At 41.0% G+C, this 26,360-nt stretch overlaps 1 protein-coding gene across 1 annotated transcript in view; it reads left to right on the forward strand.

Moving 5' to 3' along the window:
* Positions 1-26,360, forward strand: part of LOC122814365 (zinc finger protein 729-like) — a 448,289-nt gene that overhangs the window by 368,190 nt on the left and 53,739 nt on the right. Inside the window, 2 exon segments of the mRNA XM_044086949.1 lie at positions 5,954-6,080; positions 11,928-12,050. Of these exon segments, the coding sequence (XP_043942884.1) occupies positions 5,954-6,080; positions 11,928-12,050 (250 nt within the window).

Genomic DNA, 26,360 nt, shown 5'->3' on the forward strand with positions numbered 1-26,360 from the left:
ATGTCTCGGGTCAAAATGTGGTCAATACCCTGATGCCTTTGATGTTAACTCAGAACAACTACAGCATCATGCATCCAAACCTAAAAACGTTGCAACTGACTGCATGGAACATCACATAGCAGCAACTAATCCAGAGCTTTCCCAAAGGGTTAAAGACATTATCCTTGAAGCCCGCAGACCTTCAACAAGAAGGAACTATGCAGGAAAATGGAAAAGGTTTGTCATTTGGAGTGCTGAAAGAGGAAAAGATGTGTCGAATATAGACATTGCTAACATTCTGGAGTATTTGGCAGAGCTTCTACATACAGGCCTGTCCTACTCCTCCATCAAGATACATGCATCAGCTATTTCAGCAGAATACAGCTTTGATCCACCTGTCTTTTCACATCCTTTACTCAGGCAGTTCCTCAGAGGGATCAAGAATGTAAAACCTCCTAGGAAACCACCATTGCCAGCTTGGGATTTGAACTTTGTGCTGGAAAAATTGACACCTTTTTGAACCAGCAGCAACAGCAGACCTGCAGCATCTATCGTGGAAAACTGCTTTCCTACTGGCAATAACCTCAGCAAGAAGGGTTTCTGAACTTCAGGCCCTAATGGCAGTACAACCCTTCCTAATCTTCCACCAAGATAGTGTCCATGAGGACTAATCCTACATTTATGCCTAAGGTGGTATCCAGAGTGTCTTTAAACCAGGCAATCCACCTACCTACCTTCTTCCCAAACCCACAAACCACAGGGGAAAGAATGCTGCATACCTTGGATGTACATAGCCTGCTACGCTACTACCTGGACAGAACAAAAGTAACAGAAAAACTGACCAGCTGTTTGTAGCCTATGCAACAGGAAGGGAAGGAAAAGCGATTTCCAAACAGACAATCTCCAAATGGATAGGAAATTGCATACGATTCTGTTACTCCTTTCATGGAAAACCAATTCCACAGAACATAAGGCCTCATTCTACAAGGGCAACAGCCACTACCACAGCCTTCTTATGAGGAGTGGCAACCAAGGACATTATTGAGGCGGCTACTTGGACCTCCGTGCATACATTTGCCAAGCATTATAATTTACCTCTGTATTCCAGATCCCGAGCAGGGTTTGCCACTGCTGTACTGCAAGGGATCCTAACCACACCATAATCTATTCTTCCTCCTCCCCTAGTTGGCTATGGTATTCTACCCAGTTGTTATGACTGCAGATGCATCCATGAAGGACATAGTACAGTTTTGTACCTACCATAAATGTAGATGTCCGAACTGGATAGCATCTGCAGCTCCCTCCTTCCCCTCTGTGGTACTCCTAGGGTATTTACCCTCCTAATAGCTAGCTGGCGGGGGGGAGTCTCTTATGGTGTATTTGTTTGTATATATGTACATACATGCTTATTTTTGTGTTTGCCTTCTATCTTTTTGGAAACATTGGCATTTACCCAAAATTTAGCCTTCCAAGAGGGCAACTGGCATCTGGGGCAAGAAACACTGAGGAAAATGGCGTCGGCTGATGCCTTTATGCCGAAGACCAGCAGAGATGACGTCGGGTGAAGTGCGACATCAGCGGACCCGGACTTTGGAATCCGGCCGACCGAAGGGCTGCCTGACGACAGGACAACCCAGTTGTTATGACTGCAGATGCTATCCAGTTCGGACATCTACATTTATGGTAGGTACAAAACTGTACTTTGTTGGTGTACTGAATTATTGTGGCTGATTTGGTGACATCTCGGAGGTTATAATAAATATGCAGAAAATAATGGGACCAAGGATAGACCCTGGGGGGGATGCCTGTGGTGACAGGGATGAAAAGGGATAAATCTTTGTGCTGTTTTAAGTCCAGTGATCTGTTAGCAAGTTGGCTGCTAAGCTATTCAGTAGACGTTTTATCAAATCCTAGAGTTGAGTTTTTGTAGGAAGGTGGGGTGTGAGACTGTATCAAAGGCTTTGGAAAGGTCTAGAAAGAGGGCAGATGCTAATCTTCATTCTTATGAGTATGTATACTATTGGCGAAATGCAAGAGAGCTGTAGTAGTGCTATGATGGGGGCTGAAGCCGTGTTGGGAGGGGTAGAGGTGGTTATTTTTTGTCAAGGTGTTGGTAGAGCTGGGATTGAATACATTTATCAAGAATTTTGAATAATGGGACTAGATAGCAATAAGATAGTAGTTACTAAGTTTGGTGTTCTTTCCTCCTCTTTGTAGTTGTAGGATACAATTTTTTTCATTATGTTGGGATGTATGCTTCTGTGCTAAAGTGGTAGAAATGGGATAGGCTATAGCCTCGGCAGCCATTTTTAGATATTCAGCAGGGAGTGTTTGGTGCTAGGGTGGTAGGTTTTAGTCTTAAAAGAAGTTTTAATGGTTGAGGTTTGAGCTGGTTGCAGTGAGAATGGGCAGAGCAACAGGTGTTGCAGGGAGTAGAGGGGCCTGATGGGAGGGGTGTGGTGTTTGATTAGGGAATGTGACTTGAGTTTATGAAGTGTTCAGTGGTTGTGTGTGTGTGTGTGTGTGTGTGTGTGTGTGTGTGTGTGTGTGTGTGTGTGTGTGTGTGTGTGTGTGTGTGTGTGTGTTGGGCAGTGTGGGTTTAGGTTTGATGGCATGGCATGATTTGAGGATTTTGTAGAATTCCAAGGTTTTTGGACTGTAGTTTAGAGCAGTAGTTTTCTTTTTTTTATTTTGGTTTGGTATTTAGTGTGATTTTCTGATTTGCTAGTGGTTTTGTGTTTTATTTTTTATCCGGGATTTCCAGGCTTTATCTCCGAATTTCATTAAATGTTTTGCGGCTCTGGTCAACCAAGGAGCTGGTATGGCTTTTACATGTTTTGTTCTGTTTAGAATGTTAAGGAAGGTTCTGGAGAATTGTGTAACAGCATCATCTAAAGGAAGATACTTTTGATGCTGCCATTTATAAAGTTGTAGGTTCTGGAGAAGTGTTTCTTTTTGGAAGTGGGAGAGGTTGCATACTTCGTTAAGGTGGTATGGTTTTGAGCTCTGATGACAAGGTAGGAAGATACTTGCAGCATTACAGAGAAAGAGCTATAGGAGAGTGTTAAGGTGAAGGTGAGTACCCAGTCAAGTACTGAATCTTTGTTGGTGTTTATATAGCGAGTGGGAGAGGTATTTAATTAGGTGATGGAGACTGATGCATTTTGAGGGCAATTGCAATTGATAGCAAGTCGGTATTGAAATGTGGTAACATTTTTTCTTGTGGAGTATTCAAGGTGATCTATGATATAAATTCTTCAGCGGTGCTGATGTTTCATGGATGAATGTAAATTTGCATTATGGATAGGATTTTGTGGGGCTTTAACTTCAGTAGAGCACTAATGCTTTCAGCATTATTAAAGGGTGGGATGGGGACAAGGGAAAAGCGTAAGTTGCATACTGTTTTTATACAAGATGGCTACACCTTAGGCAAAAAGAAAGTGTAGTTATTCAAGTGAGTTGTAACTGGGTGGTAGTATTTCTTCATCTTTAATGCCGGACTTTAGCCATATTTCTGTAATTATTTGTCAGGAGAGTTTTGGGCGATCTGTGCATGCAGCTCTGTTATTTTATGGGTTCATATGTCTATATCAGGCCAATGACCACTAGGGCTCTTCTAAGCGTAGCCGTACAACCCAAATTGACCCATAAATTTGATTTATATATGGGGTGATTTACTGACTGCCTTTGTCCATCAGAGACAGAGGTGCCAGATCAGGGGGTGAGTTTATGCTTACCCACCCATAGGTCCAAGTTGCCCTTAAATAGGAATAGAGAAGAACTCTGCTTCACGTGGATGGGGAACGTGCCACAGAGAATGAGAATTCTCTGAGAAAAATATGCATCTGCCCAACATGTCCTATTTGTGTCACCAAACAAAATTTAGACCTTTTAATCTAGTGGTTCTGATGCTGTTTGTTTTGCAGATGTGCAAAAGGTTCATCAAAATGGGATCCAGGGATAACTTGCATGCCATGCAAAGATCACCTCTCAGAAGTCTGTAGAGATGACGGAGGTGATTAGAGTGCGACATTGTGATTACTCCATGCATATATTCTTTTTTGTAAAGAACCTTTGTGGACATTTCATTTGCTGCTTGTCTGGTCAGGTACATACCATAGGGGGTGTTGTACTCTGAGGGCCGAGTACAGTAGTATGGTGACCTCTTTGGACCTAGATGCCATGCCCTTGCTTACTGCAAGTGCTTCAGATGTTCAGGTAGAAATTTTGCAATGAGGATATTTTGGAGACGAGAGGTATATTTAGTTTTGGGTTAAAAGTGGATTTAGCAGTGGATGGTAGTGGATCGGGGTGCATGTTACCATCTAATGTTAATTTGATCGATATGTAGTATATGTTAAGGAGGGATTATAGAGGTTTTGAACTGTAGATGTTTGTAGAGTTTGGATCTTAAGTTTGAAGTAATGAATGAAAGCAGCAGGGCAGAGTCGTGGAGGTATCGAGTATTGTGTTACAGCCCTGTTTGAAGAGCTAGATTAAGTAGTTGGAAAATTATTGTAGTGAGAGAATATGGTTTGTATGGAAGTGGCTGGGGATGGGAGGGTCAGGTGGTCTAGGAAAGAAAGAGTTATGTTTGGTAGATGTGGACAGGTCATGGCTGAACAAGAGTGAGGGTATGGTAAAAGATTAGTTGATAGTTGAGGAGGGTGTTTAGTATATGCTAATTATATTTTAATTGGTAAGTTGCCTAGATGGGTTTGGCTTTGGATATATAACTATAGGCTATGTGGGGGTGGTGGGAGTTGGGAATAGGGAAGGGGAGTGGAATGAGCCCAACCACAGTGAGGGCTTTGATGGGGTTAGACTGAGCACGAAGGCAAAGTCACAAAAACAATCAGTGGAGTGGCCTTTGAGCAAAGGTAGTTGCTTCCATTCAGCTAGTACCAAATGTGTCCACTGTTTCACTTGTATAGTTTAGACTTGAGCAGGGGGCTAAGTAATCCTGCTGTTTCCAGAAGTCTTAAACTGGGAAATCATTTGTTTCCTGAGAGGTTTTCTCCCAAATCCTCACATGAACATTACAGATAAACACAGGTAAACACACACAGCCACCCTGTTTCCACTCATGCACACATGCAGAGTCTCAATACTCACTCTGAAACAGACACCGTTCTTTTCTTGTGCTATCTCTATGCCGATGTTAGATGTCTTTAGATGGTGTTGGGAGTACAGTAATCTTGCTGTCCTTTTCAACTCTGTGGCACTGTTTAAAGAGCTGCTTTAAATTAAAACTGAATATACATTTAAGGCATTTAAATTCACAGCTCTGTCATAGCTACACAGTGGTATATAATTACCACATTGGGAAGCAGAGGTATGACGGGCTGCAGACCTGTGCAACATTTAATAAGAGCCTGGTAGGTAAGCAAGATTGTGTGGCATTAATAACACCACCAGTGAAATGAGATGTCTTTGATTTTGCTTTTGATATAAGAGTCAACTAACCATAATGACACTTCTGACCACTTAATGGTAGCTTGAATACTGTCAAACTTCTAAGCAGTCATTAAATGATACAATTTGCAATCTCTTATAGACAGCAGGGGTTATTAAATGGATTGACTGCTAAGGGTGCCACATTGCCTTGCAGCAGTTCTGCTGGAAAGTGTTTGTCCATTTGTTCTGTGCTGTTAAGCCACATCTGACTCCTATCGTGATTCCATTAATAGCCACCAGCCAGAGTTAGTTTATAAAACCTGATAAAGCAACATGTTGTTAAGCCCTGGGTGTTTCATATCATCCCAGATGTTGTATTTAAAACTAGAGAGATATGTGTACTAGTATTGGTCACTAGCCATGTATTGTATTGCCCATTATATGAAGGTTGAGTCTCTAAAGGGGCTATTCTGGTCTTTTCCATCTACCAAGTAAAATGATACCAAATGCTGATTGTTTTTGCTGAACACTGCATATTTTATGTTGCATTGAATAAAAGCACATTTCCCCTTTTCAGGTACCAGAAGCCTTTGAAGATGTTGCTATCACTTTTTCAGAAGAAGAGTGGAAGATCTTGACAAAAGAAGATAAAGAGCTTTACAGGGAAGTGATGGTACAAAACTTTGAAACGTTGGTTTCATTAGGTAAGTACAGTCCAGCTTTAGGAAGTCAGATCTTTGTACTAAAAGTAACAAGTATTTCTTTATTCTGAAAGTTACAAGTGTAATACAATTCTTAGCAAGGATAATTCAGAAGCATGTAAGGAATGCCTTCCTTCTTTCATTTTAAGTGCAGCTGATGTAGCTAACCTTTCTTCTCCTTGCTTTTTCTTTCTTTCCCCTCCATCTGTTTGTCTCTAGAGCTCCCTAGTGCTAGGCTTCCATGTGATTTCCCCCCAATTTATAAGTGTGCCGACTCGTGTATATAAAACCTCCTGGCATATTCTGCTTTACCATTCTGTTGCTATAGGGTTAAGACTTTTTAAATTAAGTTGCATTACTTTTTACTTTTAAACTAATGTTTTCCAGGCTTGAACAGATTTTTTTTGTATGAAACAGCCACCCTTAAATAGTGTAATTCCTTTTAATGTTGTTAATATCGCCTTCGATATCCAAAGTGTATATATATTTATCTGGTAGCCTGCCCTTCAAAGGGGTAGTTCATTACTTTGTGTTTGAAGTGCACTGTTTGTTGACAAACTGTGACCTGTTAGACATCAAGTCAGTTCACAGATGGCAAAGGAGGTTTGGCTTTACTTAATTAATTGCTTAGAATCACTTGGTATGAAAATTGAGAATACGGAAACTTTGTCTAAAAGTTCAAACTTTCAACTTTCTCTTGATGTTTTTATATTGTCATATGTGCCTAAATTTCTCTTGGTGTTCTTGTAATTGGACAGAGTACTTCAGGTGAGGCTTCTTTACAAATTGTGTAGCTACAGTTACATATTTCTGTCAAGAATATGCTACCTGCCTTGGCTTTCAATTTGTAACTAATCTCACCTGCTGTTTTGCCCCCTTGCAACTGTCTATTACATAGTCGGGTAAGCAGCTGTTATGGTCTTGGACCATTTTCAGATGTGAAACTTTGAAAGATGCTATAGAAACACACAGCAACTAAAACTGTGTATTACAGAGGGTAAAGTATCATTATAAAGGCTTGGAGAGAAACTGGGAAACCTTTGAATTAGTTGGATTGTTAAGATGATTATTTTCGTACTGTATTTTTTCATAGATTACAGTTGTCTGACAAGACAGAAATGTGAGTAATAAAATAACACTTCATTGTTAAATGTGTGTATTGGATTATATCACAGCATCAGTTTTTATTTTTTATATACACTTTATGACCAGGTTAGTTCCATGTTTATTCTCCACACTTCTGTTAAAACTTTTCTGGCCTTGCTAGGTATATTTCCTAAAGTGTGTAGTGTTAATCAGCAAAGAATAATAATATGTACACCTATTTTTACTGTTTTCCTACTGTACAGACTGTACTAAGGTTTAGGATTTCTGCTTTTAAATGATTGCCATCCTGACTTTTTCATGGGATCATAGGAGTTACTAGGCGACTAGTCGTTTCTGTCTTGCCAATACCCACCCTTAGCTGTTTCCTCTGTTCTGAATGAGGGCCAAGCCAGTCACACTGGAGTGAATATATGAATCCCCATCCAGTTGTCCATCTCCTTTTAATTGTCTCATTGCTTAACTTAGAGTGGGAGCTTGTTGCAGAGAAAGGGTAGGTAGATTTAGATCCCTGAACCTAGTGTTAGCTGGGCTGTTTGATTTATTGAGGTATAAGAGTTTTCGGACTACCAGATTACTTGTAGCCCCAAGAGCAAGGTACAAATCATCCCTAAGGAGACTGAAAATGGGCAAAGGGACAAAAGCCTGCCATCTTAGTTCAGGTCTTTTAATCCCCTGACCTTTTTAGATACAAACCTCTGGAGTCTTTGCAATTGCTTGATATTCTTAGGAAGATACATTCCAGAGGAGGTGTTGTACCCAGTGATGGGTCTGTTCAGTGCTGAGTACAAGGAGGTGGGGAATTATTTTGATCTGGAAGAAGTACCATTTACTGTAAGCTCTGCAAGTTAAAAGGATTTACTAACTTGGTGATCAAACGTAAGGGAGTTATCCATCAAAGTACCCAGGCCTCCCATGACATTTCCATTTTGAAGTAGTGTTATCTGTGCCTTAAGCCAGAGCTATGGTATGTGTATCAAATGCTCCATGGTACTTGTGTACTATCGCAACCAGATTTTCGCGATAATAGCTGTTGCTTCCTGATGTTTACATCTAAGTGTTAATGATGTGGCAATGTCAGACAATGGGTTTTCTTGCATAATGAAGGTTGTCTTAGACAAGGTTGTCATTAACAAATGACAAACTTAATGTTGCTGTTTCGGTATGCACTTTGCCACCAACATGTCATTTAGCTGGCAGTAAAGTGCATAGACACTTCAACTCTCAGGGCTGCTGTCTTACCCACTGCAGTTGCTGACCACTTTCCCCCACATAAAAAGGCATACACACAGGAATAATGGTTTTTGCTTCGCTTTTTGTTTTTAACAATTTGTTAACATATGTTCAGTTCCAAATTTAAAACCTGCTGCATTCCCCAAACGACAAGAAGTGCTTCATCAGCCAGTAACATGTTTTCTGTACTGTTCTTACTAGGTGTAATCAGGAACCCACAATCACCTGTCAACATCATCCACCCTGACTTTTTACAAGCATTACTGTACGTGAACTTTCACATTGCAGTAGTTATTGTGCAGTATGTTTAAGTTTTTTTTAAGAAAACATTACTTTCCAAAAAATATCTTCCTGTGTGTGCGTTCAGATTTTCCATTCGTCAGTAAGAGAGCATGGATGGCAATTCAAGCATGCGTCTATAATGCACGCAAAACCAGAATAGGAATTTTGAAAGTTTTGCTGTCCTTGAAGGTAGTTCACAGGTTTTTCACCAGCAATAAGGAGTCTGAACAACACTTCACAGTGTTTCATGCGCTTGTCTGGTTTCAACGATGCGAAATTTGCAACCACGAAAATCTGGTTGCGATAATACAAGTACCTGCTACACTTTCTGGCATTGAACTTGAGTCCAGTCTTAGTACACCAGCTATTGACGAGTGCATGTATGTCAGAGTGGTCAAATCAAAACGAAAATGGCAGAAGGACTCCAAAAACCACAAACAAAGCCTGTAAACTGTAGATTCACTGGACGCTGCAAGATGGTGAAAAACGTAGTACACTGCACTAAAGTAAAACTAGGCACTTTCATTCATTTATTCTCTTTGAACTTCAGAGCTTTAGTGCAAAGTAAATCCCTTTCACACAAAAATGAGGTCATATGACTACAATCGAATTCAGATTCTTAAAGGAACTGTAACGTATACAATTCTATACAAAACATATAAGCTATAATATTTATGAATACTTAAAATAATAAATAATCATATCACTTAAATGAAAATAATCACATTTTTAGGAGAAATTTAATATTAATTGCTCTTTTAAACCTAACACCTTGTCATCTTGTAAAAAAAAAAAAAAATCTGCCAATTCAATTCTTTTACTTCTAAAAGATTTTTGAAATTACCACTAAAGGGACTAGGAATAACAAAATCCAATACAAAAAATAAAAACTTTCTAAACTTGGTGCAAACTGATAAATGCTTGGCTAGAGCATTCGTAGCTTCCTTTTTTTTAATAGCTAGCATATGCTCAGAAGTATGTGTGCTCAGTTTCCTAATAGTTTTTCCTACTTAAAAACATTTGACAAGAATCACAGGTAGCTGAATACACCACAAATGTCGAGTGGCATGTAAACCTGCCTTTAACCCATAATTGCAAACCAGTATGCCTAAGGACATTAGATCCTTTGTAAGTAAAGCTGCACTGTTTGTATCCATTGCAATGGAGCATGCCCCTTTTTATTAACATTCGCAGTAATAGGGGCAGTCTCAAATAACTTTTTGAGATCAAAAATGTTTTTGTAACTAAATTTTGGTGCCACACCAAGTATATCACTAAGATCTTTATTGCCCAAAATAACTTTCCAGTTTGAACTCAAAGTGGTCCTAATGCTACAGATATGGGTACAGAAAACCATGTAGTCATCAAACCCTGTTCAACACCTTTGGAACACTGTTGACTAGAGGTATTAGAATTGAAAAAAAACACTAAGCAAAATGGGGAGGGTTTCTTGCACTTTTAAGACTCTTAACCTCCCCAGTAATGTTGTCCAAAAATGGGTCAGTCTAACCTCTATCTAAAAATAATTGCTTAAGATACAGTCTCACTTTCAGATTTGGTGTCCATACTAATGAGATGATGACATGCTACTAAACTGACCCCAACAGCATTTCTCTTCATAAATTCAGGGTGTGGACTGCTAGAAATAAGATAATTATTAACAAAAGTTGCTTTCCTGAAAATATTACTACGAAAAGTCCTCAACCTTGATGATGACTCCTGACTTAGAATCATCTGTGAACTTTAACAACCAGCAAGCCTCATTTTTATAAGTCGAGATCATAGAAGTGGATACCAAACAGCAGGGTTCCCAGCTGGTCACTTTCATGCTTTCAGAGGATGCTTTTACCAATATCAGTCCTGTTTCTAAGCAGCTTGTTGTCCACCTAACCATCTACAGGTCAATTTGGTGTTCCATCAACTTGTTATATTGGCATGTGATATGGTCAAACAAATAGTGCCTTCCAAACCAAAATCCTGGAGCTAAATCCCCTTCCCTTGGTTGGGAAACCTACTCAAAACACCTCTGTGTCAGATGACAAACTGTCAAAGGGTGATGTGGAGGGTAGAAGTACCACAGAACAGAAAGACAACCTTGACAATAACCACCAAATTTTAGACTGGTGAAATTTTTCACAGTGGTGCATGTGGTATGGTATCAAATGCCTTGGCAATGTTGAGGTACAGTGTGTGAACAGCTTATCCAGTCTACAACCTGTGTAACCCCGTCAAAGAACTTTACAAGGTTCACTAAACAGGATCTACCCTGGACAAAGCCAAACTGCTTGCAGTCAAGTCTGATAAGGTTTTTAATATTATATTTCATTAAGTCAGTTATGATACGTTTCATGGCTTTGCATGTTAGACCAGTGGGTCACTAATTCTCGATACCTGAGGTGGGGCCACCTTTGTGGAGTAACATCACAACCGATGTGCCATATGTTGACTACATTAACAGGGATTACAGTACTCAAGGGGTCCCAAGGGACAAAGCCACTTAATAGTTTCAGGATGAAGAGTCTGAGTTGGGTCTGCCAGTGCTTGCTTAGTGCTGTTAATTAGAAAACCTGGTATATTGTCTGGTACCATGGATGAGGTATTGTTTGTTTAGGAGATCACCTGATTAACCAGGTACCATGGATGAGGTATTGTTTGTTTAGGAGATCACCTTTATTGCATTTTCTTTCATTATGATTGGTGATTTGATTCACCAGGGTAAGTGGGTTTGGAATAGATGTCTTTGGGCTTAAGTCGGCACTAAATTTATTTGTCAGTATTTTAGCAATAGCCACTATAACAGAGTTGTCTTTGGATTCTGTGGCTGGCTAGTCTGTGTTCATGGGAAGCTTTTTTTCTTACAGCTAGTTTTAAATGTTCTCAATTGTAGGTCACTTGTTCTGCTCTATAATTATAGGAATTTTTTCCTTTTACTACATATTTTATTAAAGTTTGACGACTACCTCACTGATTTGCTTTTAAATCTTCCCATTTGCTTTGATTTAGTCAAGACTGACAATTTAATACCTTTGTCTAGGTTTGTATCCTACTTTTCTGCATAACTCTTTGCACTGCTAACATCTTGGGTAATCATTACTGCTGTCCACACAATTTTAACATATTGTATCAGTCTATTGGGCTTTTGACTTTGGCATCCATTGAAAAGTGGCCTTGCTATATCAGGCATCTTGGCTAATTAATCAAAATAAAAATGTATATTTATTTTATGTGCAGGTTACAAAATACCCAAAAATAAGTTATTGTTCCTATTTAAAGCAGATGACAAACTGTCAAAGGCTGATGTGGAGGGTAAAAATACCACGGTACAGAAAGGCGACATTGACAATAACCACCACAGTAAGTAAACCCTTTAAATTGTACCTTCTAAATTTATTTTTTTCTTGCTGATTTTAATAATTTTTAGGAAAACTACAGAAAATATGTAGAGCTTCATGGTTTAGGTATTATGGTACAAAAATGACACAATGTAAGTAAAAAGCAAGTATGTAATGCTCCATGGGCTTTTTTGTTAACATAAACATGTTTTTTTTACATTGACTGTGGCACTGAACTGGGACAGTGTGGACTTGTGATGTTGCCGTTACAGACAAAACCACTTTTTTTTTTAATTTTGAGTACAACTTGGTAAAAGTTCAGAACTTGGACATGTATGTCTCTCTAAAACAATGATTTCCATGGAGTTTATCACAATACATGGGATTTTGCTTATTTGCAAAAGTCAGTATCCTTCAAAAATTTCAGACTGTGTGACATCCAATCATTATTTGCTTACATTTGATTACTAGGATTGTCTGACTGGGCCATGCAAAACTCCTTTTCAATAAAGGCCTGAGGAGAAAAGCTTCATAAATATTTAACATTTCTAAGCTCATCATAGTTGAGAGAGTATGACAATTTGTCAGGTAAAATATTTCATAGTTGCAGACAGATATACAAAAAACAAGCTCATCTTGCATAATAAACATTTTACATTGACTTAAAGTATTACAGTATAAATTAGTCAGTATGTGTCAAAAATAGTTTGATATTTGAGATGTTCTTCATGTTTCACTGTTGCAGTCATTACATTTGGGTAATCTGCTGGCAGGTTGCCCTCAGTCGGCCTGAATTCCAAAGTCTTCGGTCCTGCGTTGGTTGCCGTCTCCTCTTCCATGACGTCAGGTCGTCAGGGGGTATAAAACATGCAGCCGACGCCATTTTATTTAGTTTTTCTTGCCCCAGATGTCAGGTGCCCTCAAAAAGGTAGCAAAAATATATATATAAAAACTATATATACACATACATCAATACAAACTTTACCTTCATCTACAAGCAAATACACCACATAGGTTGTAGAAGGTAGAGAAGGAAAGATAAATTCCAGAATGCAAGGGGGATGGCGGGCGGGTAACCTGGACTGCAACAGTGAATACTCTAACATCTACATTTATGGTAAGTGTACATGACTGTATTATATTATTCGTGTTTCACTGTTGCAGTCATTACATCTGGGTAGACTCCCAAAGCTATGGATGGGAGGCTGGAGCTAAACAGCTTTAGGTGCGGCTATAAGGCCCTGCAGAACTGCAGTGGCAAAGCCTGCCCTGGACTTAGAGTAGACCAGCAAATGATAATGCTTTGTAAAGGTGTTGACAGAACTCCCAAGTAGCAGCCTCTAGAATGTCTTTGGTTGGTACTCCTCTGAGAAAGGCTGCTGAAGTAGCTGCAGCTCTGGTGGAACGAGACCGAATGCCCTTGGGCACAGGTTTGCCATGGTGTAAGTAGCAGAAATGAATGCAGTGGCTTATCCACTTTGAAATAGTCTGCTTTGAAATAGCCTAAATATTTTTAGCCGGGCTGGCAACTCGACACTGTAAAACTCCACTGCCAGTCATGAGCGGACAGGTGATCCGCTGTGGCGACCCCCAGCTGGGAAAAGCCGAAAGAAGAAGACGACAACTATTAGCTTCCAGAATGTAGAAAGAGTAACAATGAAATAGCAGAGCAGATCAACTGTGGTTTTCTCCTTATGAGTGTCACTCATTTCACATTGTGACTAATTGCAGTGTTTCTCAGCAGAAGGAAATTACAAATTTACGTAATTTTCCTTTTTAACATGCATAGAAAAGGTCACAAGTTCACACACCATTCCACACCACTGAAACAACACACTGCTAATTAATTTTTTTTATATTTTTGTTTACCTGCTTAAGTGGAGCTTGCTTATCTGTTACATTTCTGATAGAGTAAAAAGTGGCATATGTGTATAAAATCCTGATTCAGCATATTTTACATTCCTTTCTTGTATTTTTTCAGTCTTGTATAATTATTGCTGTGATTTTGTAATCTTATTTCAGAAAAGTAAAAAAATAATAAAATGGGTTCATCTTTATCTTTAAAATCCCTAATGTAAGTCCCATAGAGTTTAGCATATTTATTCTGCAGGTAGCCAGCAGCTGGCTAGACTTCCAGAGCTGAACCATCACTCAGTCATCTTAACAAATTTGCTTCCACTTAGATGTTAGGATTTTATTGTTTTAAGAGGGGTGTTGACTGATGCCATCTTTCAATATTTCTTGATGCAGTATTGCAGTGGTATGCTGTGTCAGCATCATCAGCTCCTCAGGCACCACAGAACAATCTTTTTTTGTAATTTTAATGTGTGTTATTGTTAAAAAAACAAAAAAAAAAAACAGTTCATTGTGGAAAACAAATCTTGAAAAGATCGTCATGTCCATTGCCTTCTTTGCCTCAACCTGGGGTGCAGTTTGGATGCCTGTCCACAGTTGCAAGGCTCACTCCAAGCACAGTAAGGAGGAGAGCAAAGTCTGTACAGGAATGTGAATCTTGTAAGAGGGAATGTGCCTGTTTCTGTGTATAGCGTTGGCCAAGGCCTCTGGGAGCATTTCTCTGAAGCACACTTTTTATAACCACTGTAGGTGCTGGAGTGTTAGAGCCAGGGCAATTCTTACTTGTACTTTTATTGTATGGTCTTTTCTTTTTTTCGAAGTCCCAGCCACCCACTGAATAGGACTTCAATAGTAAAATAATCACAGTAAAGTTGTATTAAGATCTTACCATAAAATTAAATGTTTGAGTACATTCACTGTTGCAGTATGTATTCCTCACACCTTCCCTGTCTCATTCTTATTGTGGATCCTAGGATTGACATGGGAACCCTCTACTGTATTGTACCTCTTCTGTCTCAGCCAGGTCCCCTTTCCTCCTTCAACTTTTCTTAATCCTCAGAGAGAGAGAAATCAGGGCATCATGGATGGGCTTTTTGTCAAAGGGATAGCTCCTGTTTTTTTTTTTTTTGTCACATTATTGCTCCGGAGACTGATGCACACGTGTTTTCCAGCAAAGACGGGAAAGATCTAAATATGGCATCGGCTGACATCCCTGTTGTATCACCAACATTCTGATTCCCACATGAGAGAGAGATAGATGATACCATCGGAGGATTAGTATATCTCTTGAACGTGGGCCAGCCACAGACTAAAGCAAGATAGCCTATTGATAAAGATAGCAACAGTGAACATACTTGAATGTTTGCAATTATGGCAAGTTCCTAATACAACTGTAGTTTTCATTATGTTAATCCTCGTGAGCATTGCCTTTATAATGGATTTAGTACTAAGAGTGAGTGAATGTGCATAGACAAAGATGGAGGTATCCATCCAACAGCCTAATAACCATGGGCATTTAATTCATGTAATTATAGTCTTCCTTCAAGTGACATGCAGCCTCTCTTGAAGAATCTTTTTTTAAATAAGAAACATCTTTATTAAATTTTCACTTATGGTATAGGCGTTCACACATTTATATAAATGAAAACACTATATTGACATATTTATAGTTGCAAACGTTATACATCACTTATCTATCCAATCATGATCAATCAAACGTAACAAAGCTCATTCAGTTCCTGCTTTCCTTTAAACCTCATTCCTCCTCCAAAACATTTTTCTGCATGTATTGTTCCCATAATTCCCATTTTGTTTCCATGTAGTTTGCTCCTACCCTATTCTAAAGGTCCTACTTCAGTTGTTTTATATCTGTTACTATATTCACTTCTAATACAGTTGGTTTAGACTTTGATTTCCATTTTCTAGTAATTGTTTTTTTGCAGCTACAAGAATTAGTCAGAAAGTTCTCACTATGTCTAGGCAATTCTAATTCTGTATCATAGCTCAAAAAAATAATTTCCTGGGTTACACCAATTTGCTCACCCAGTATTTATGTTAGTGTAGTCTGCAGAGAATTGTTAGTCTACCAACACATTATGCTCCCAAAAATATGTTTCCATTTACCTCTTTCTTCCCCATCACACTTCCAGCATTTGAAGTCTACCTGAGGAAAAATGGTTTGGAGTCTGCTTGGGGTATAAAAATAGTATGTAAACATTTCCCTGATTGCTGGAGTAAATTTACTCCTGTTCTTCCTGGTGTACAGTGAGCAGTCATTTTTCACCAACACTCTACTGTCTCCCACTTTTAGTACTCTGTCCTTCTGCCACAGTTTGTTAGAATCCGCTCTTTCTGCTGGTAGGGTGGCATCTTTACCATTAATGGTCTGGACTGCTTTCTCATAGCCAGGTTTGGAGTATGCTCAAGATGTGCCCATTTAACAGTTCCTGCTGTAGAAAAGAAGTCCAGTTGCTTATTTGTGCTTTCATAAGTTTCTCTGGTACAACAGAAGATCTCTGGTTTTCCCTACGTGCTCTGTCCTCTAATTCTACCATGTTTTGAAACATCAAGTCCAGTTGCTTATTTGTGCTTTCATAAGTTTCTCTGGTACAACAGAAGATCTCAGGTTTTCCCTACGTGCTCTGTCCTCTAATTCTACCATGTTTTGAAACGTCTGTTCTTGAGCAGTCTCCTCGGCCATTTCTTCATTTTGATCCCTGATTTTGCAGTTTTGTCTGCTCATATGAATATCTGTTTAACCTATTACAGCCAAGTGCTCCTCCAGGTGTTTTTGCAGTTACCTTCTACTGCACCTCTAGGCATCAAATATTGCTTGTTCATATTAGCATTATTAATTCCAAAACCATGCTGCATACGAGGTATCAGAATATTTTTTTCTTGAAGCATATATGACGACAAACACAATTGTTTTGATATTTGACCTCTGCCAATGAGTTTTTTGTTAGAACTGTAAGGTGATAACTTCATTTTTAAAGGCTTAAACTACACCCACTGGGAGCTAAAGCTACCCACAGAAAAGCACTGTACTGGAGAGAATGAGTTAATGCTTCTTCCACATTTTCCAGATTTTTGTTATTTGAGTTTATATACTTATTCGGTGTTTTATTTATTTTAATCGGCTCCGAGCACATTTGACTTGTTTTTTCTTCTAGATTACTGGAAGTTATGTATTATACCAAAGCTTGAGCTTGAACTGCTTTCTGATGAAGTGTTGCAGGATTCTTCCCAGCCAGTGATTTTTCCTCACCTTTTGTGATTTTCTTTCAGGTTCTCTGAATTTCTTTTTGCTTGCATCCAGGCAGTGCACTTACTAGCCAGATACTGAAACTTAATGAAAAAGACACATTTACTCTCCGAGTTTTACCACTAGGAGAGCTGAAATTAAGCTGTTACTCAGTTTGCAGCCATCTTGGAAATCTGTTCTTGATCTGTTAATGCTCTTGAAGCATTTTGCTTCCAAAATGGTTTCTTGCTGTAAACTGAAAGCCTCTTCAGTAAAGCAGATGTACCAGTCATGGTAACACAAAGAATATACCTATCCTTCGAATGAGATATGAAACTGAGCTCCTGTCTGCCTGATTTGGGCATAGATCAGATGGCTGCAAGAGACTCCCTGGCACTTTTTGAAAAAAAAATAACTGGGAAGTTGTCCAGTACCCTGGACAAATGTCCCCTAGTCATTGTGAAATACCCCCTTAGGTCTCCCTGGAAAAGAGAATACTGGCCTAGTAGGACTAACACATGGTCTACCACAAGCACCAGAGTCCCTCCTGCTCAACAAACACTGTGTTGAAGACTGGATCTAGGGTGTCTTGTAGCTTGCATGGACTGCATCTCTCTTGAGCTTGGTAACATATTTCAGTGAACTGCGGTAACCATACAGTGATACTGGCACTCTTGCACTTTGCCTGAACACAGTACACATGTTTGAGCAAGGTAAGTGAGGCAGCTGCAGGGTGGATGGGTAGGTTATGGTTTCTGGCAACGATCAAGAATTGGTATTTGGGTTAAGGGTGCAGGAGTAGTTTGAGTTGGAAGGTGGACTGCAGTTCTAGATTTAAGGAGTGATGTGAGAACTTTAAATTTTGGGAAGGAGGAGGGAATTTTGGGGACTTTAAGATTAAGGAGTGTGAAGAAAGTGCTGTGGTTAAGGTTACTGATCAGGTGAGAGTATTGGGGTTAGAGTTAGCACAGTTCAGAAGGGTTGTTGATTTTGGTGGGAGAGCTAGTTAATTCAGTAGTATTAGGCAATTGGTAGTTAGAGCAGTTGACACTGAGAACAAGTGACAACAAGTAAATGTGTTGCAAGCTGTTAGCTCAAGAGAATTAGTAGTAGATATCCTAAGCTGGTCAGTAAACCAGAATTAATTAAGCCCGTTAAAAGGAGAGGAGATATGACTTAATTCAGAAGAGCCAGATTGCAGTATTTCGGCTGTGCCCCATCTATGAACTACTTGATTTATTGTCTATATCATGGGAAAGAAAGTAGCAGAAAGCCCCCAGATTAGAAATGGGAAAAACGTGATGGTTGTGTTTCTGGTGGTAGAAAGAGTAGCACTGTGGTAGTGCTGTGAGGAAAGTTTTTTTTTTTTTTTCACTAACCAGATATCTATAATGGATTGCTGTGCAGGACTGGGCTGCAAGTAGCAGTTGCTGCAAAATGAAATTGAAATGCATTACTGTGGCCCATATTTGTTCACTATGGCAAGAAGTAACCAAAGCAATGGAATCCAGCAGCAGCTTAACCGATAAGTATGATTCACTTCACTCTCATTAACTGATCCAATAATAATTGTAATCCAAAAGCATTTCCGTTTTTATAAAACAAGAGGCTTCATCACAACAGAAGCGCTAATAACACCAGCAGCACCACCAAAGATGTCTGAGACAGATTAAAAATTAACTTTAATTGGTTTGAAGTGCAACCAAGTGCTTTCAAACTGTATGTATGAGGGACTTCATCGGATACATACGAGACAAAAGTGCTTAGTTGGTGCTGGTGGTATCTACTAATGTTTCTGTTACAGAGCCTCTTGTTTTATAAAAACAAAAATGCTTTTGGATTACAGTTATCAAATCTTTTAATGAGTGATGTGAATAACACTTGTCTATTAAGTGTGGATTCCTTACTTAATTATTTGTTATTTTTGTTTGTGTACAGGTACTACAGAGTCCCTGACTCTCACAAGTTTCTTTATAAAAACCCTTCTGCAGATCCAGAAATTATTTCCCAGGGACCAAAAGGGGTTAAGGCTTCCATTGCAAAAAATCCAGTACCCTCTGACAGAGATTCCAGAGCTTTGGATAGATGGGGGAAGAAGGTATACACTTCTGCAACTCTAGCAGTAAGAGCTTTAAATTGCCAGTTTCACATGCTTAAGTACCAACAATATTTAATGGCTCAGTTAAAACAGAAAATGCTTGCAAGCTCAGAAACGCCTGATTGCAAAGAAATGCAGGATTTGTTGCATGCAGTTGAACAGGTAGGAAAACATACTCTGCAATGTGGTTTTGATTCTCTAGAGGCCTCTTGTAGGGCCACAGTTGCAGTTTCAGTGATTCGAAGGCATGCTTGGTTAAAAGAACCGAGTTTACCTGATCATGTTAAGGCAAAATTATTGGATGCTCCTTTACAGCATGATACTTTGTTTGGAGCCAAGGCAGAAGAGGATAAAGCTAAATTTATGCAAACAGTCAAGGATTTCTTACAGGTACAGCCACCTCGATTTAGCAGGAATTGGCCTACAAAAAATTGGTCCTTTTCAGTGTCAGACAAGCCACAGAGAGGCAGATACAGACGCCCAAGAGGCAGATCTCAACCCCAAGGCTCAAACAGACAAAGACAATGGGGCAACTCAACCCTAAAAGGAGGTGAGGACAAGTCTCAACCTTACAGGAAACGGGCTGAATGACTTTCCCCTTCGTATGCCAAGCACTTCCCTTTTGGAAGCCCCCTTGGGGGTAAAGCTAGCACTTTTTTCTCAAAACTGGCAAACAATTACCCAAGACAAATGGGTTCTTAATATAGTGTCTCAAGGTTACAGGTTCCACTTTCATACTTTACCAAGGCTAAAAGGAATGCCTGACCTGCCACAAAATCAATGGGCAGAGGCACAAAGACAAATTACAGCCCTCGTGGACATGAGAGCTATTCAAAAAGTTCCACAGCAAGAACAAGGACAAGGATTTTACTCAAGACTGTTCCTGGTCCCCAGAAAAGACGAGGCCTGGAGGCCCATACTAGACCTATCAATTCTAAATACTTACCTGGATATTTTGACATTCAAAATGTTGACTTTACAGCAGCTTCTACCCATGCTGGGCAAGAACGCTTGGCTTGTTACTCTGGACCTCAGAGGCATACCTGCATGTCCCTATCAGACAAAATTGCAGAAGATACCTCAGATTCAAAGCTGGTTCAATGCACTACCAATTCTCTGCACTGCCCTTTGGCTTATCTACTGCACCCAGGGTCTTCACAAAGTGCCGGGCACCAATAGTTGCTTTTTGCAGACAAAAAGGAATCCAAATATATCCATACCTGGACGACTGCCTCATTCAAGCAGAGACAAAGGGCATCCTTCTACAGCATCTGGCATTTGTAAAGAGGTTGCTGACTTTTCTAGGGTACACAGTAAACGAAAAGAAGTCAAAACTAGTGCCCTCACAGCAGATTACATTCCTGGGTGCCACCTTAAATACAACGGCCCAGATGGCTTACCTCACGCCAGACAAACAAGTTCAACTAATTCAATATTTTCAGTTATTGGAAAAAAAAGTCCCATCTCCCTGCAAGAAAAATTCTGCAGGCCCTGGGATTCATGGCATCCTGCATACTACTAATTCCACATGCCAAACTGCATATGAGGAAAATACAATGGTACCTAAAAAGTGTTTGGACTCCACACTCTCACAGTTTAGAAGCAGTAATACCAATGATTCCCTGTCTGCAACAGGAGTTTCGATGGTGGGCACAGGCATGTCACATAAACAAGGGTCAGCCTTTCACCCTACCCACAGCCAGGCAGACACTAACAACAGATGCTTCAGATTATGCCTGGGGAGCACACATGGCAGGAAAATGCATTCAGGGCAAGTGGACCACAGACCAGATGCATCTACACATCAATCAAAAAGAGATGCTGGCTGTTCAAAATGCCATAACCGCTTTCAAGGACCTTCTGCATCCAGGACAATTATTATTAAAGACAGACAACACCACAGTAATGTGGTACATAAACAAGCAAGGGGGCACTCATTCTTACCCCCTATGCAGGCAAGCCATGACCTTGTGGGACACATATATCGTACCAAGTCCACCTGCAAGCACAATTCCTGCCAGGAAAGAGAAATACTCTGGCAGACGATCTAAGCAGAAATATTTTGGACCCTCACGAATGGAAATTGAATCCCCAAATATTCAGCATGGTAACGCAAAAATGGGGATGCCCAGACATAGATCTCTTTGCCTCCCCACTGAATCGCCAACTACAAAAATTCTGCACAAGGACTTATCACAAACAAGCATGGAAAGTGGATGCCCTTTTGTTCAGCTGGAAAAACCTAAAAGTGTATGCATTCCCACCTTTGCCTCTCCTTTCAAAGGTACTCCTAAAAGCCAGGCAAGAGAAACCACGGATGATCCTGATTGCTCCGGACTGGCCACGCCAGCACTGGTACTCTTATCTTAAGGAACCTTGCTCAAGGGCCACCATGGATTTTGCCTCAAATTCCACACCACCTGACTCAGCAAAACAATCATATCCTGCACGGACAGCTCAAAACCCTAAACCTGGCTGCATGGCAGATTCATTAGTCAAACAGGCAACACCTCTCTCTCTAAAGCGGTTATGGATGTCATGTTGGAGGCCAGGAGGCCTAGCACAAGGAAAGCTTACTCAGAAAAATGGAAGAGATTCTGCACCTGGAATCGGGCTCAAAGCCTTGACCCTCTTGTTCCAAACATTCCTCAGATTTTACAATACTTAACTGAGATGCTGGACAGAGGCCTTTCCTTCTCCTCAGTTAAGATACACGCCTCTGCCATTTCAGCACATTACAACACGGATCCTCCTTTATTCTCTCATCCCTTGCTAAAGCACTACCTCAGCAGGGCTAAAAACATAAGACCGCCCCGGAGAGCACGAACACCAACTTGGGACCTCAATTTCATTCTGGAAAACTAACCCTGCCACCTTTTGAGCCAGCAAGTACAGCCGATCTAAAATTTTTATCATGGAAAACAGCTCTGCTCCTAGCAGTAACTTCAGCACTAAGAGTCTCAGAGCTACAGGCATTAATGGCAGTGGAACCTTTTATAATTTTTCATCAGGACAGGGTTTCTCTAAGGACAAACACCACCTTTATGCCCAAGGTGGTATCTAGTGTGGCTCTTAACTAAACCATCCATTTGCCAACTTTTTATCCAAACCCCCAGAATAAAGGGGAGAAACTTCTGCATTCTTTGGACATGCACAGGCAGCTATGCTTCTACTTGGACAAAACAAAAGCTATCAGGAAAACTGAGCAACTGTTTGTAGCATATGCTGCAGGATCACAGGGCAAGGCTATCTCAAAGCAGACTATACCCAAATGGATAGGGCACTGTATTCGTTACTGCTACACACAGCATGGAAAATCAGTCCCAAAACACATTAGGCCACATTCCACCAGGGCTACAGCCACTTCAACGGCCTTTCTCAGAGGAGTACCTACCAAGGAAATTTTGGTGGCTGCAACTTGGAGTTCAGTGCACACCTTTACCAAGCATTACCACCTGCCTCTTTACTCTAAATCCAGAGCAGGATTTGCCACTGCAGTTCTGCAGGGCCTCATAGCCAATCCTAACTCCTTATAGACCAGCCACCCAACCTTAGCTTTGGGATTCTACTCAAGTGTGATGACTGCAGCAGTGTAACACGATGAACATAGTACAGTTTTGTACCTACCATAAATGTAGATGTTCGAGTGTTCACACTGCTGCAGTCCAGGTTACCCTCCCTCCATCCCCTCTGAACTGACTGGCCTTATCTATGCCTTTCTATCCTATACAACCTTTGTGGTGTATTTGCTTGTAACTGAAGGTATTGTTGTTGTTCTTTATTAGCAGTATGTATTGCCTACCTACTTGGGGGCATCTGACATCTGGGGCAAGAAAAACTGAAGAAAACGGCGTCGGATGCATCTTGTATACTCCTGGCACACTGACGTCAGGGAAGAAGTGACAGCAACTGACGCCGGACCAAGACTTTGGAATTCAGGCCGACTGTGGGACCGCCTGACTGCAGGATAACCCAAGTGTGATGACTGCAGCAGTGTGAACACTCGAACATCTACATTTATGGTAGGTACAAAACTGTACTGTACTGATTCTCCAGGTGAGGATATTTCCTTCGAGGAAACTATTCTGAATAATTCTTCAAATGAGATTGTTGCCAAGTGTCTGACATACAAAAGAGGTACTATGACCTCCTCCAGATGGACTCACTCTTACTATCTGCCATCCCCCCCACCTGTTCTTCCAGCCTTCTTAGATGCTTTTACTGCTGATTCTAAATGCCCAGACTCCCAGCCTCCAGCTCCCAAGTGCCCAGATAGATTTTATAAGGTGCCCGAGGACTCAAAATTCCTCTTTAAATCCCAGTCTGCAGACCATGCTACAATTTCCATTTCTGGCAACAAGACATCCAAGTTATTGCCTTGTACCTCCTTGCTTCCTTCGGATAAGGAGAGCAAAGTCCTGGAGAGACTTTGGGAAAGTGTGTACCTTTGCTACTTTGGCCTTCAGAGCAATTAACTATCAAACTTATATGGCTAGATATTCCCTAGAGCTATTATCTGATGCAGGTACACTCCTTTCACACTTTCTGAGCTCCCTGACTCCCCCACCAAGGTTAGCCTCTTCTCTATTCTCAACTCCTCTGCCCAGGTTACTAGGCACTCCAAGTGCAGATGTTCATCGTGTTTCACTGTTGCAATCATGACTGCAGGGTTCTCCCCTGCCGGCAGGCAGTCCTTGGTCGGCCAGAATCCCAAAGTATGGGTCCGGCGTCGGCTGTTCAACCATGCTCCCTGACGTCAGAGCGCCAGGAGTACAAAGCTGACAGCCGACGCCATGTTCTCCAGTCTTTCTTGCCGTGCGGTGATAGCAGTTCGCAAGTGCCGGTCGGCTGACTCCTGACAATTTTTTCTAACAACCAGGACAACTACTGATACGGACAGACAACACCACAGTTATGTGGTACATAAACAAGCAAGGGGGATCTCATACCTACCCCCTTTGCAGACTAGCCATGGATCTTTGGAGCACAGCTCTAGTTTACAATCTGGACCTTCAAGCACAGTTTCTACCAGGGAAGCAAAACTTCCTGGCAGACAGTCCGAGCAGAAACCTTTCGGATCCACGAATGGATGTTGGACACCGAAATATTCAAGATGATTACAGCAGTCTGGGGATGTCCTCACATAGACCTCTTTGCATCCCACCTCAATCATCAACTACAAATGTTTTGCACCAGGACTTTCCACGATCAAGCTTGGAAAGTGGATGCTCTATCTTTCAGTTGGAGAAACCTCTCGGGATGTGCCTTTCCGCCTCTTCCTCTTCTTCCACGGGTATTACTAAAGATCAAGCAGGACAAGCCCAAGATGATAATCTTGCTGGCCTCAAATTGGCCTCGACAGTTTTGGTACCCAACACTGAAAAACCTTTGTCTAGAGCCCCTGGGTTTTTACCACAGATTCCAACCTTCTGTCCCAACACCAGGGTCAGATTCTACACTCCCATGTCAAGACTCTCAGCCTGGCGGCCTGGTTAATCCAGGATCTTTGATTCATTCCACCCAAGCAGGTTATGGATGTCATTTTAGAAGCCAGACGTCCTAGCACTAGAAAATCTTATGCAGGAAAATGGAAAAGATTTTGTTCCTGGATGCAGGCTCAGGATTCTGATCCTCTTATTCCTAACATTCCTCAGATTTTACTTTACCTGTCAGACCTGGGTCTCTCTTTCTCTTCCATAAAGATACATGCCTCTGCTATTTCTGCTCATTTAATACAGACCTCCTATCTTTTCCCCACCAGCTCATGAGACAATTCTCAGAGGAGCTAAGAACTTAAGGCCCCTAGATCTCCTCCCATTCCTGCTTGGGATCTCAACTGTGTTTTGGAAAAGCTCACCTTACCTCCTTTTGAGTGCTGCCTCATCTGACATCAAGTTTTTTATCTTGGAGACAGCCATCCTGTTAGCTCTGACCTCTGCCAGGAGGGTTTCAGAGTTGCAAGCTCTTATGGCCGTGGAACCTTATATTATTTTTCATCAAGACAGGGTGTCTTTGGACTAATCCTACTTTCATGCCTAGGTGGTTTGCAAAGTGGCTTTTAAATCAAACTATTCACTTGCCAACTTTTTCCCCACTCCTCAAAATAAAGGAAAGGATCTTACATTCCTTGGATGTACACAGGCAACTACGTTTTTATCTGGACAGAACCAAGGACATCAGGAAATCAGACAATTGTTTGTTTCTGCTCAAGTTCCCAAGGTAAAGCCATTTCAAAAACAGACCATTTCAAATGGATTGCTCATGGAATCAGATTTTGCTATTCACACCATGGAAGCAAATCCCAGGGAGTATAGGACTCACTCTACCAGAGCTGCTGCCACTTCAGCTGCCTTCCTCAGAGTTCACCAAGACATTTTGGAAGCTGCAACCTGGAGTTCAGTGCATACTTTTTCCAAGCACTACAATCTACCTCTTTACTCTAAGTCTAGGGCAGGCTTTGCTTCTGCAGTCTTGCAGGGTCTTATATAGCCACCTCTACTTTATGACCACCTCCCTTTCTTTCTGCTTTGGGATTCTACCCTACAGTCATGACTGCAACAGTGAAACACGATGAACATAGTACAGATGTCCTTCATGGATGCATCTGCAGTCATAACAAGTGGGTTGTCCTGTCGTCAGGCAGCCCTGCAGTCGGCAGTTCAAAGTCCGGGTCCGGCACTGATGTCGACTCCACCCGCGTCATCTCTGTTGGTCTTCGGGTATAAAAAGCATCAGCCGGCGCCATTTCCCCGTCTTTCTTGCATACCGAAGCAGAAGCTGTTATGAAGTGCGGTCGGTCGGATCCAGAGATTACTTCTACGAATACTGCTTCAAGACTTCTAAAGCTAAGTACCCGTTGGGGACTCTTTCTTACCTCAGCCGATGTCAGAAAAAGTTAACAATTGTTTAACCTGTGGGAAACAAATACCTCATAAAGATTTCCACTCTTTGTCTGCCTTGTTTAGGCCCAGCCCACGGACGTAGCAGCCTGCTCGGCCGTGCCTCTTTCAACCGACTTAGGAGTCGGTCGGATTGCAGAAGAGTTTTTGGGTTCTGATTTTGCGTACATTATGCCGTCGCAACCTCCGACTACCCCCAAAAAGCGCGAAGATAAAGACCGACATTCGCGGTCCGGG

Source organism: Protopterus annectens, chromosome 10.part0 (genome assembly GCF_019279795.1).
Source record: "Protopterus annectens isolate FY-2018-M chromosome 10.part0, PAN1.0, whole genome shotgun sequence".
Taxonomy (NCBI): Eukaryota; Metazoa; Chordata; order Ceratodontiformes; family Protopteridae; genus Protopterus; species Protopterus annectens.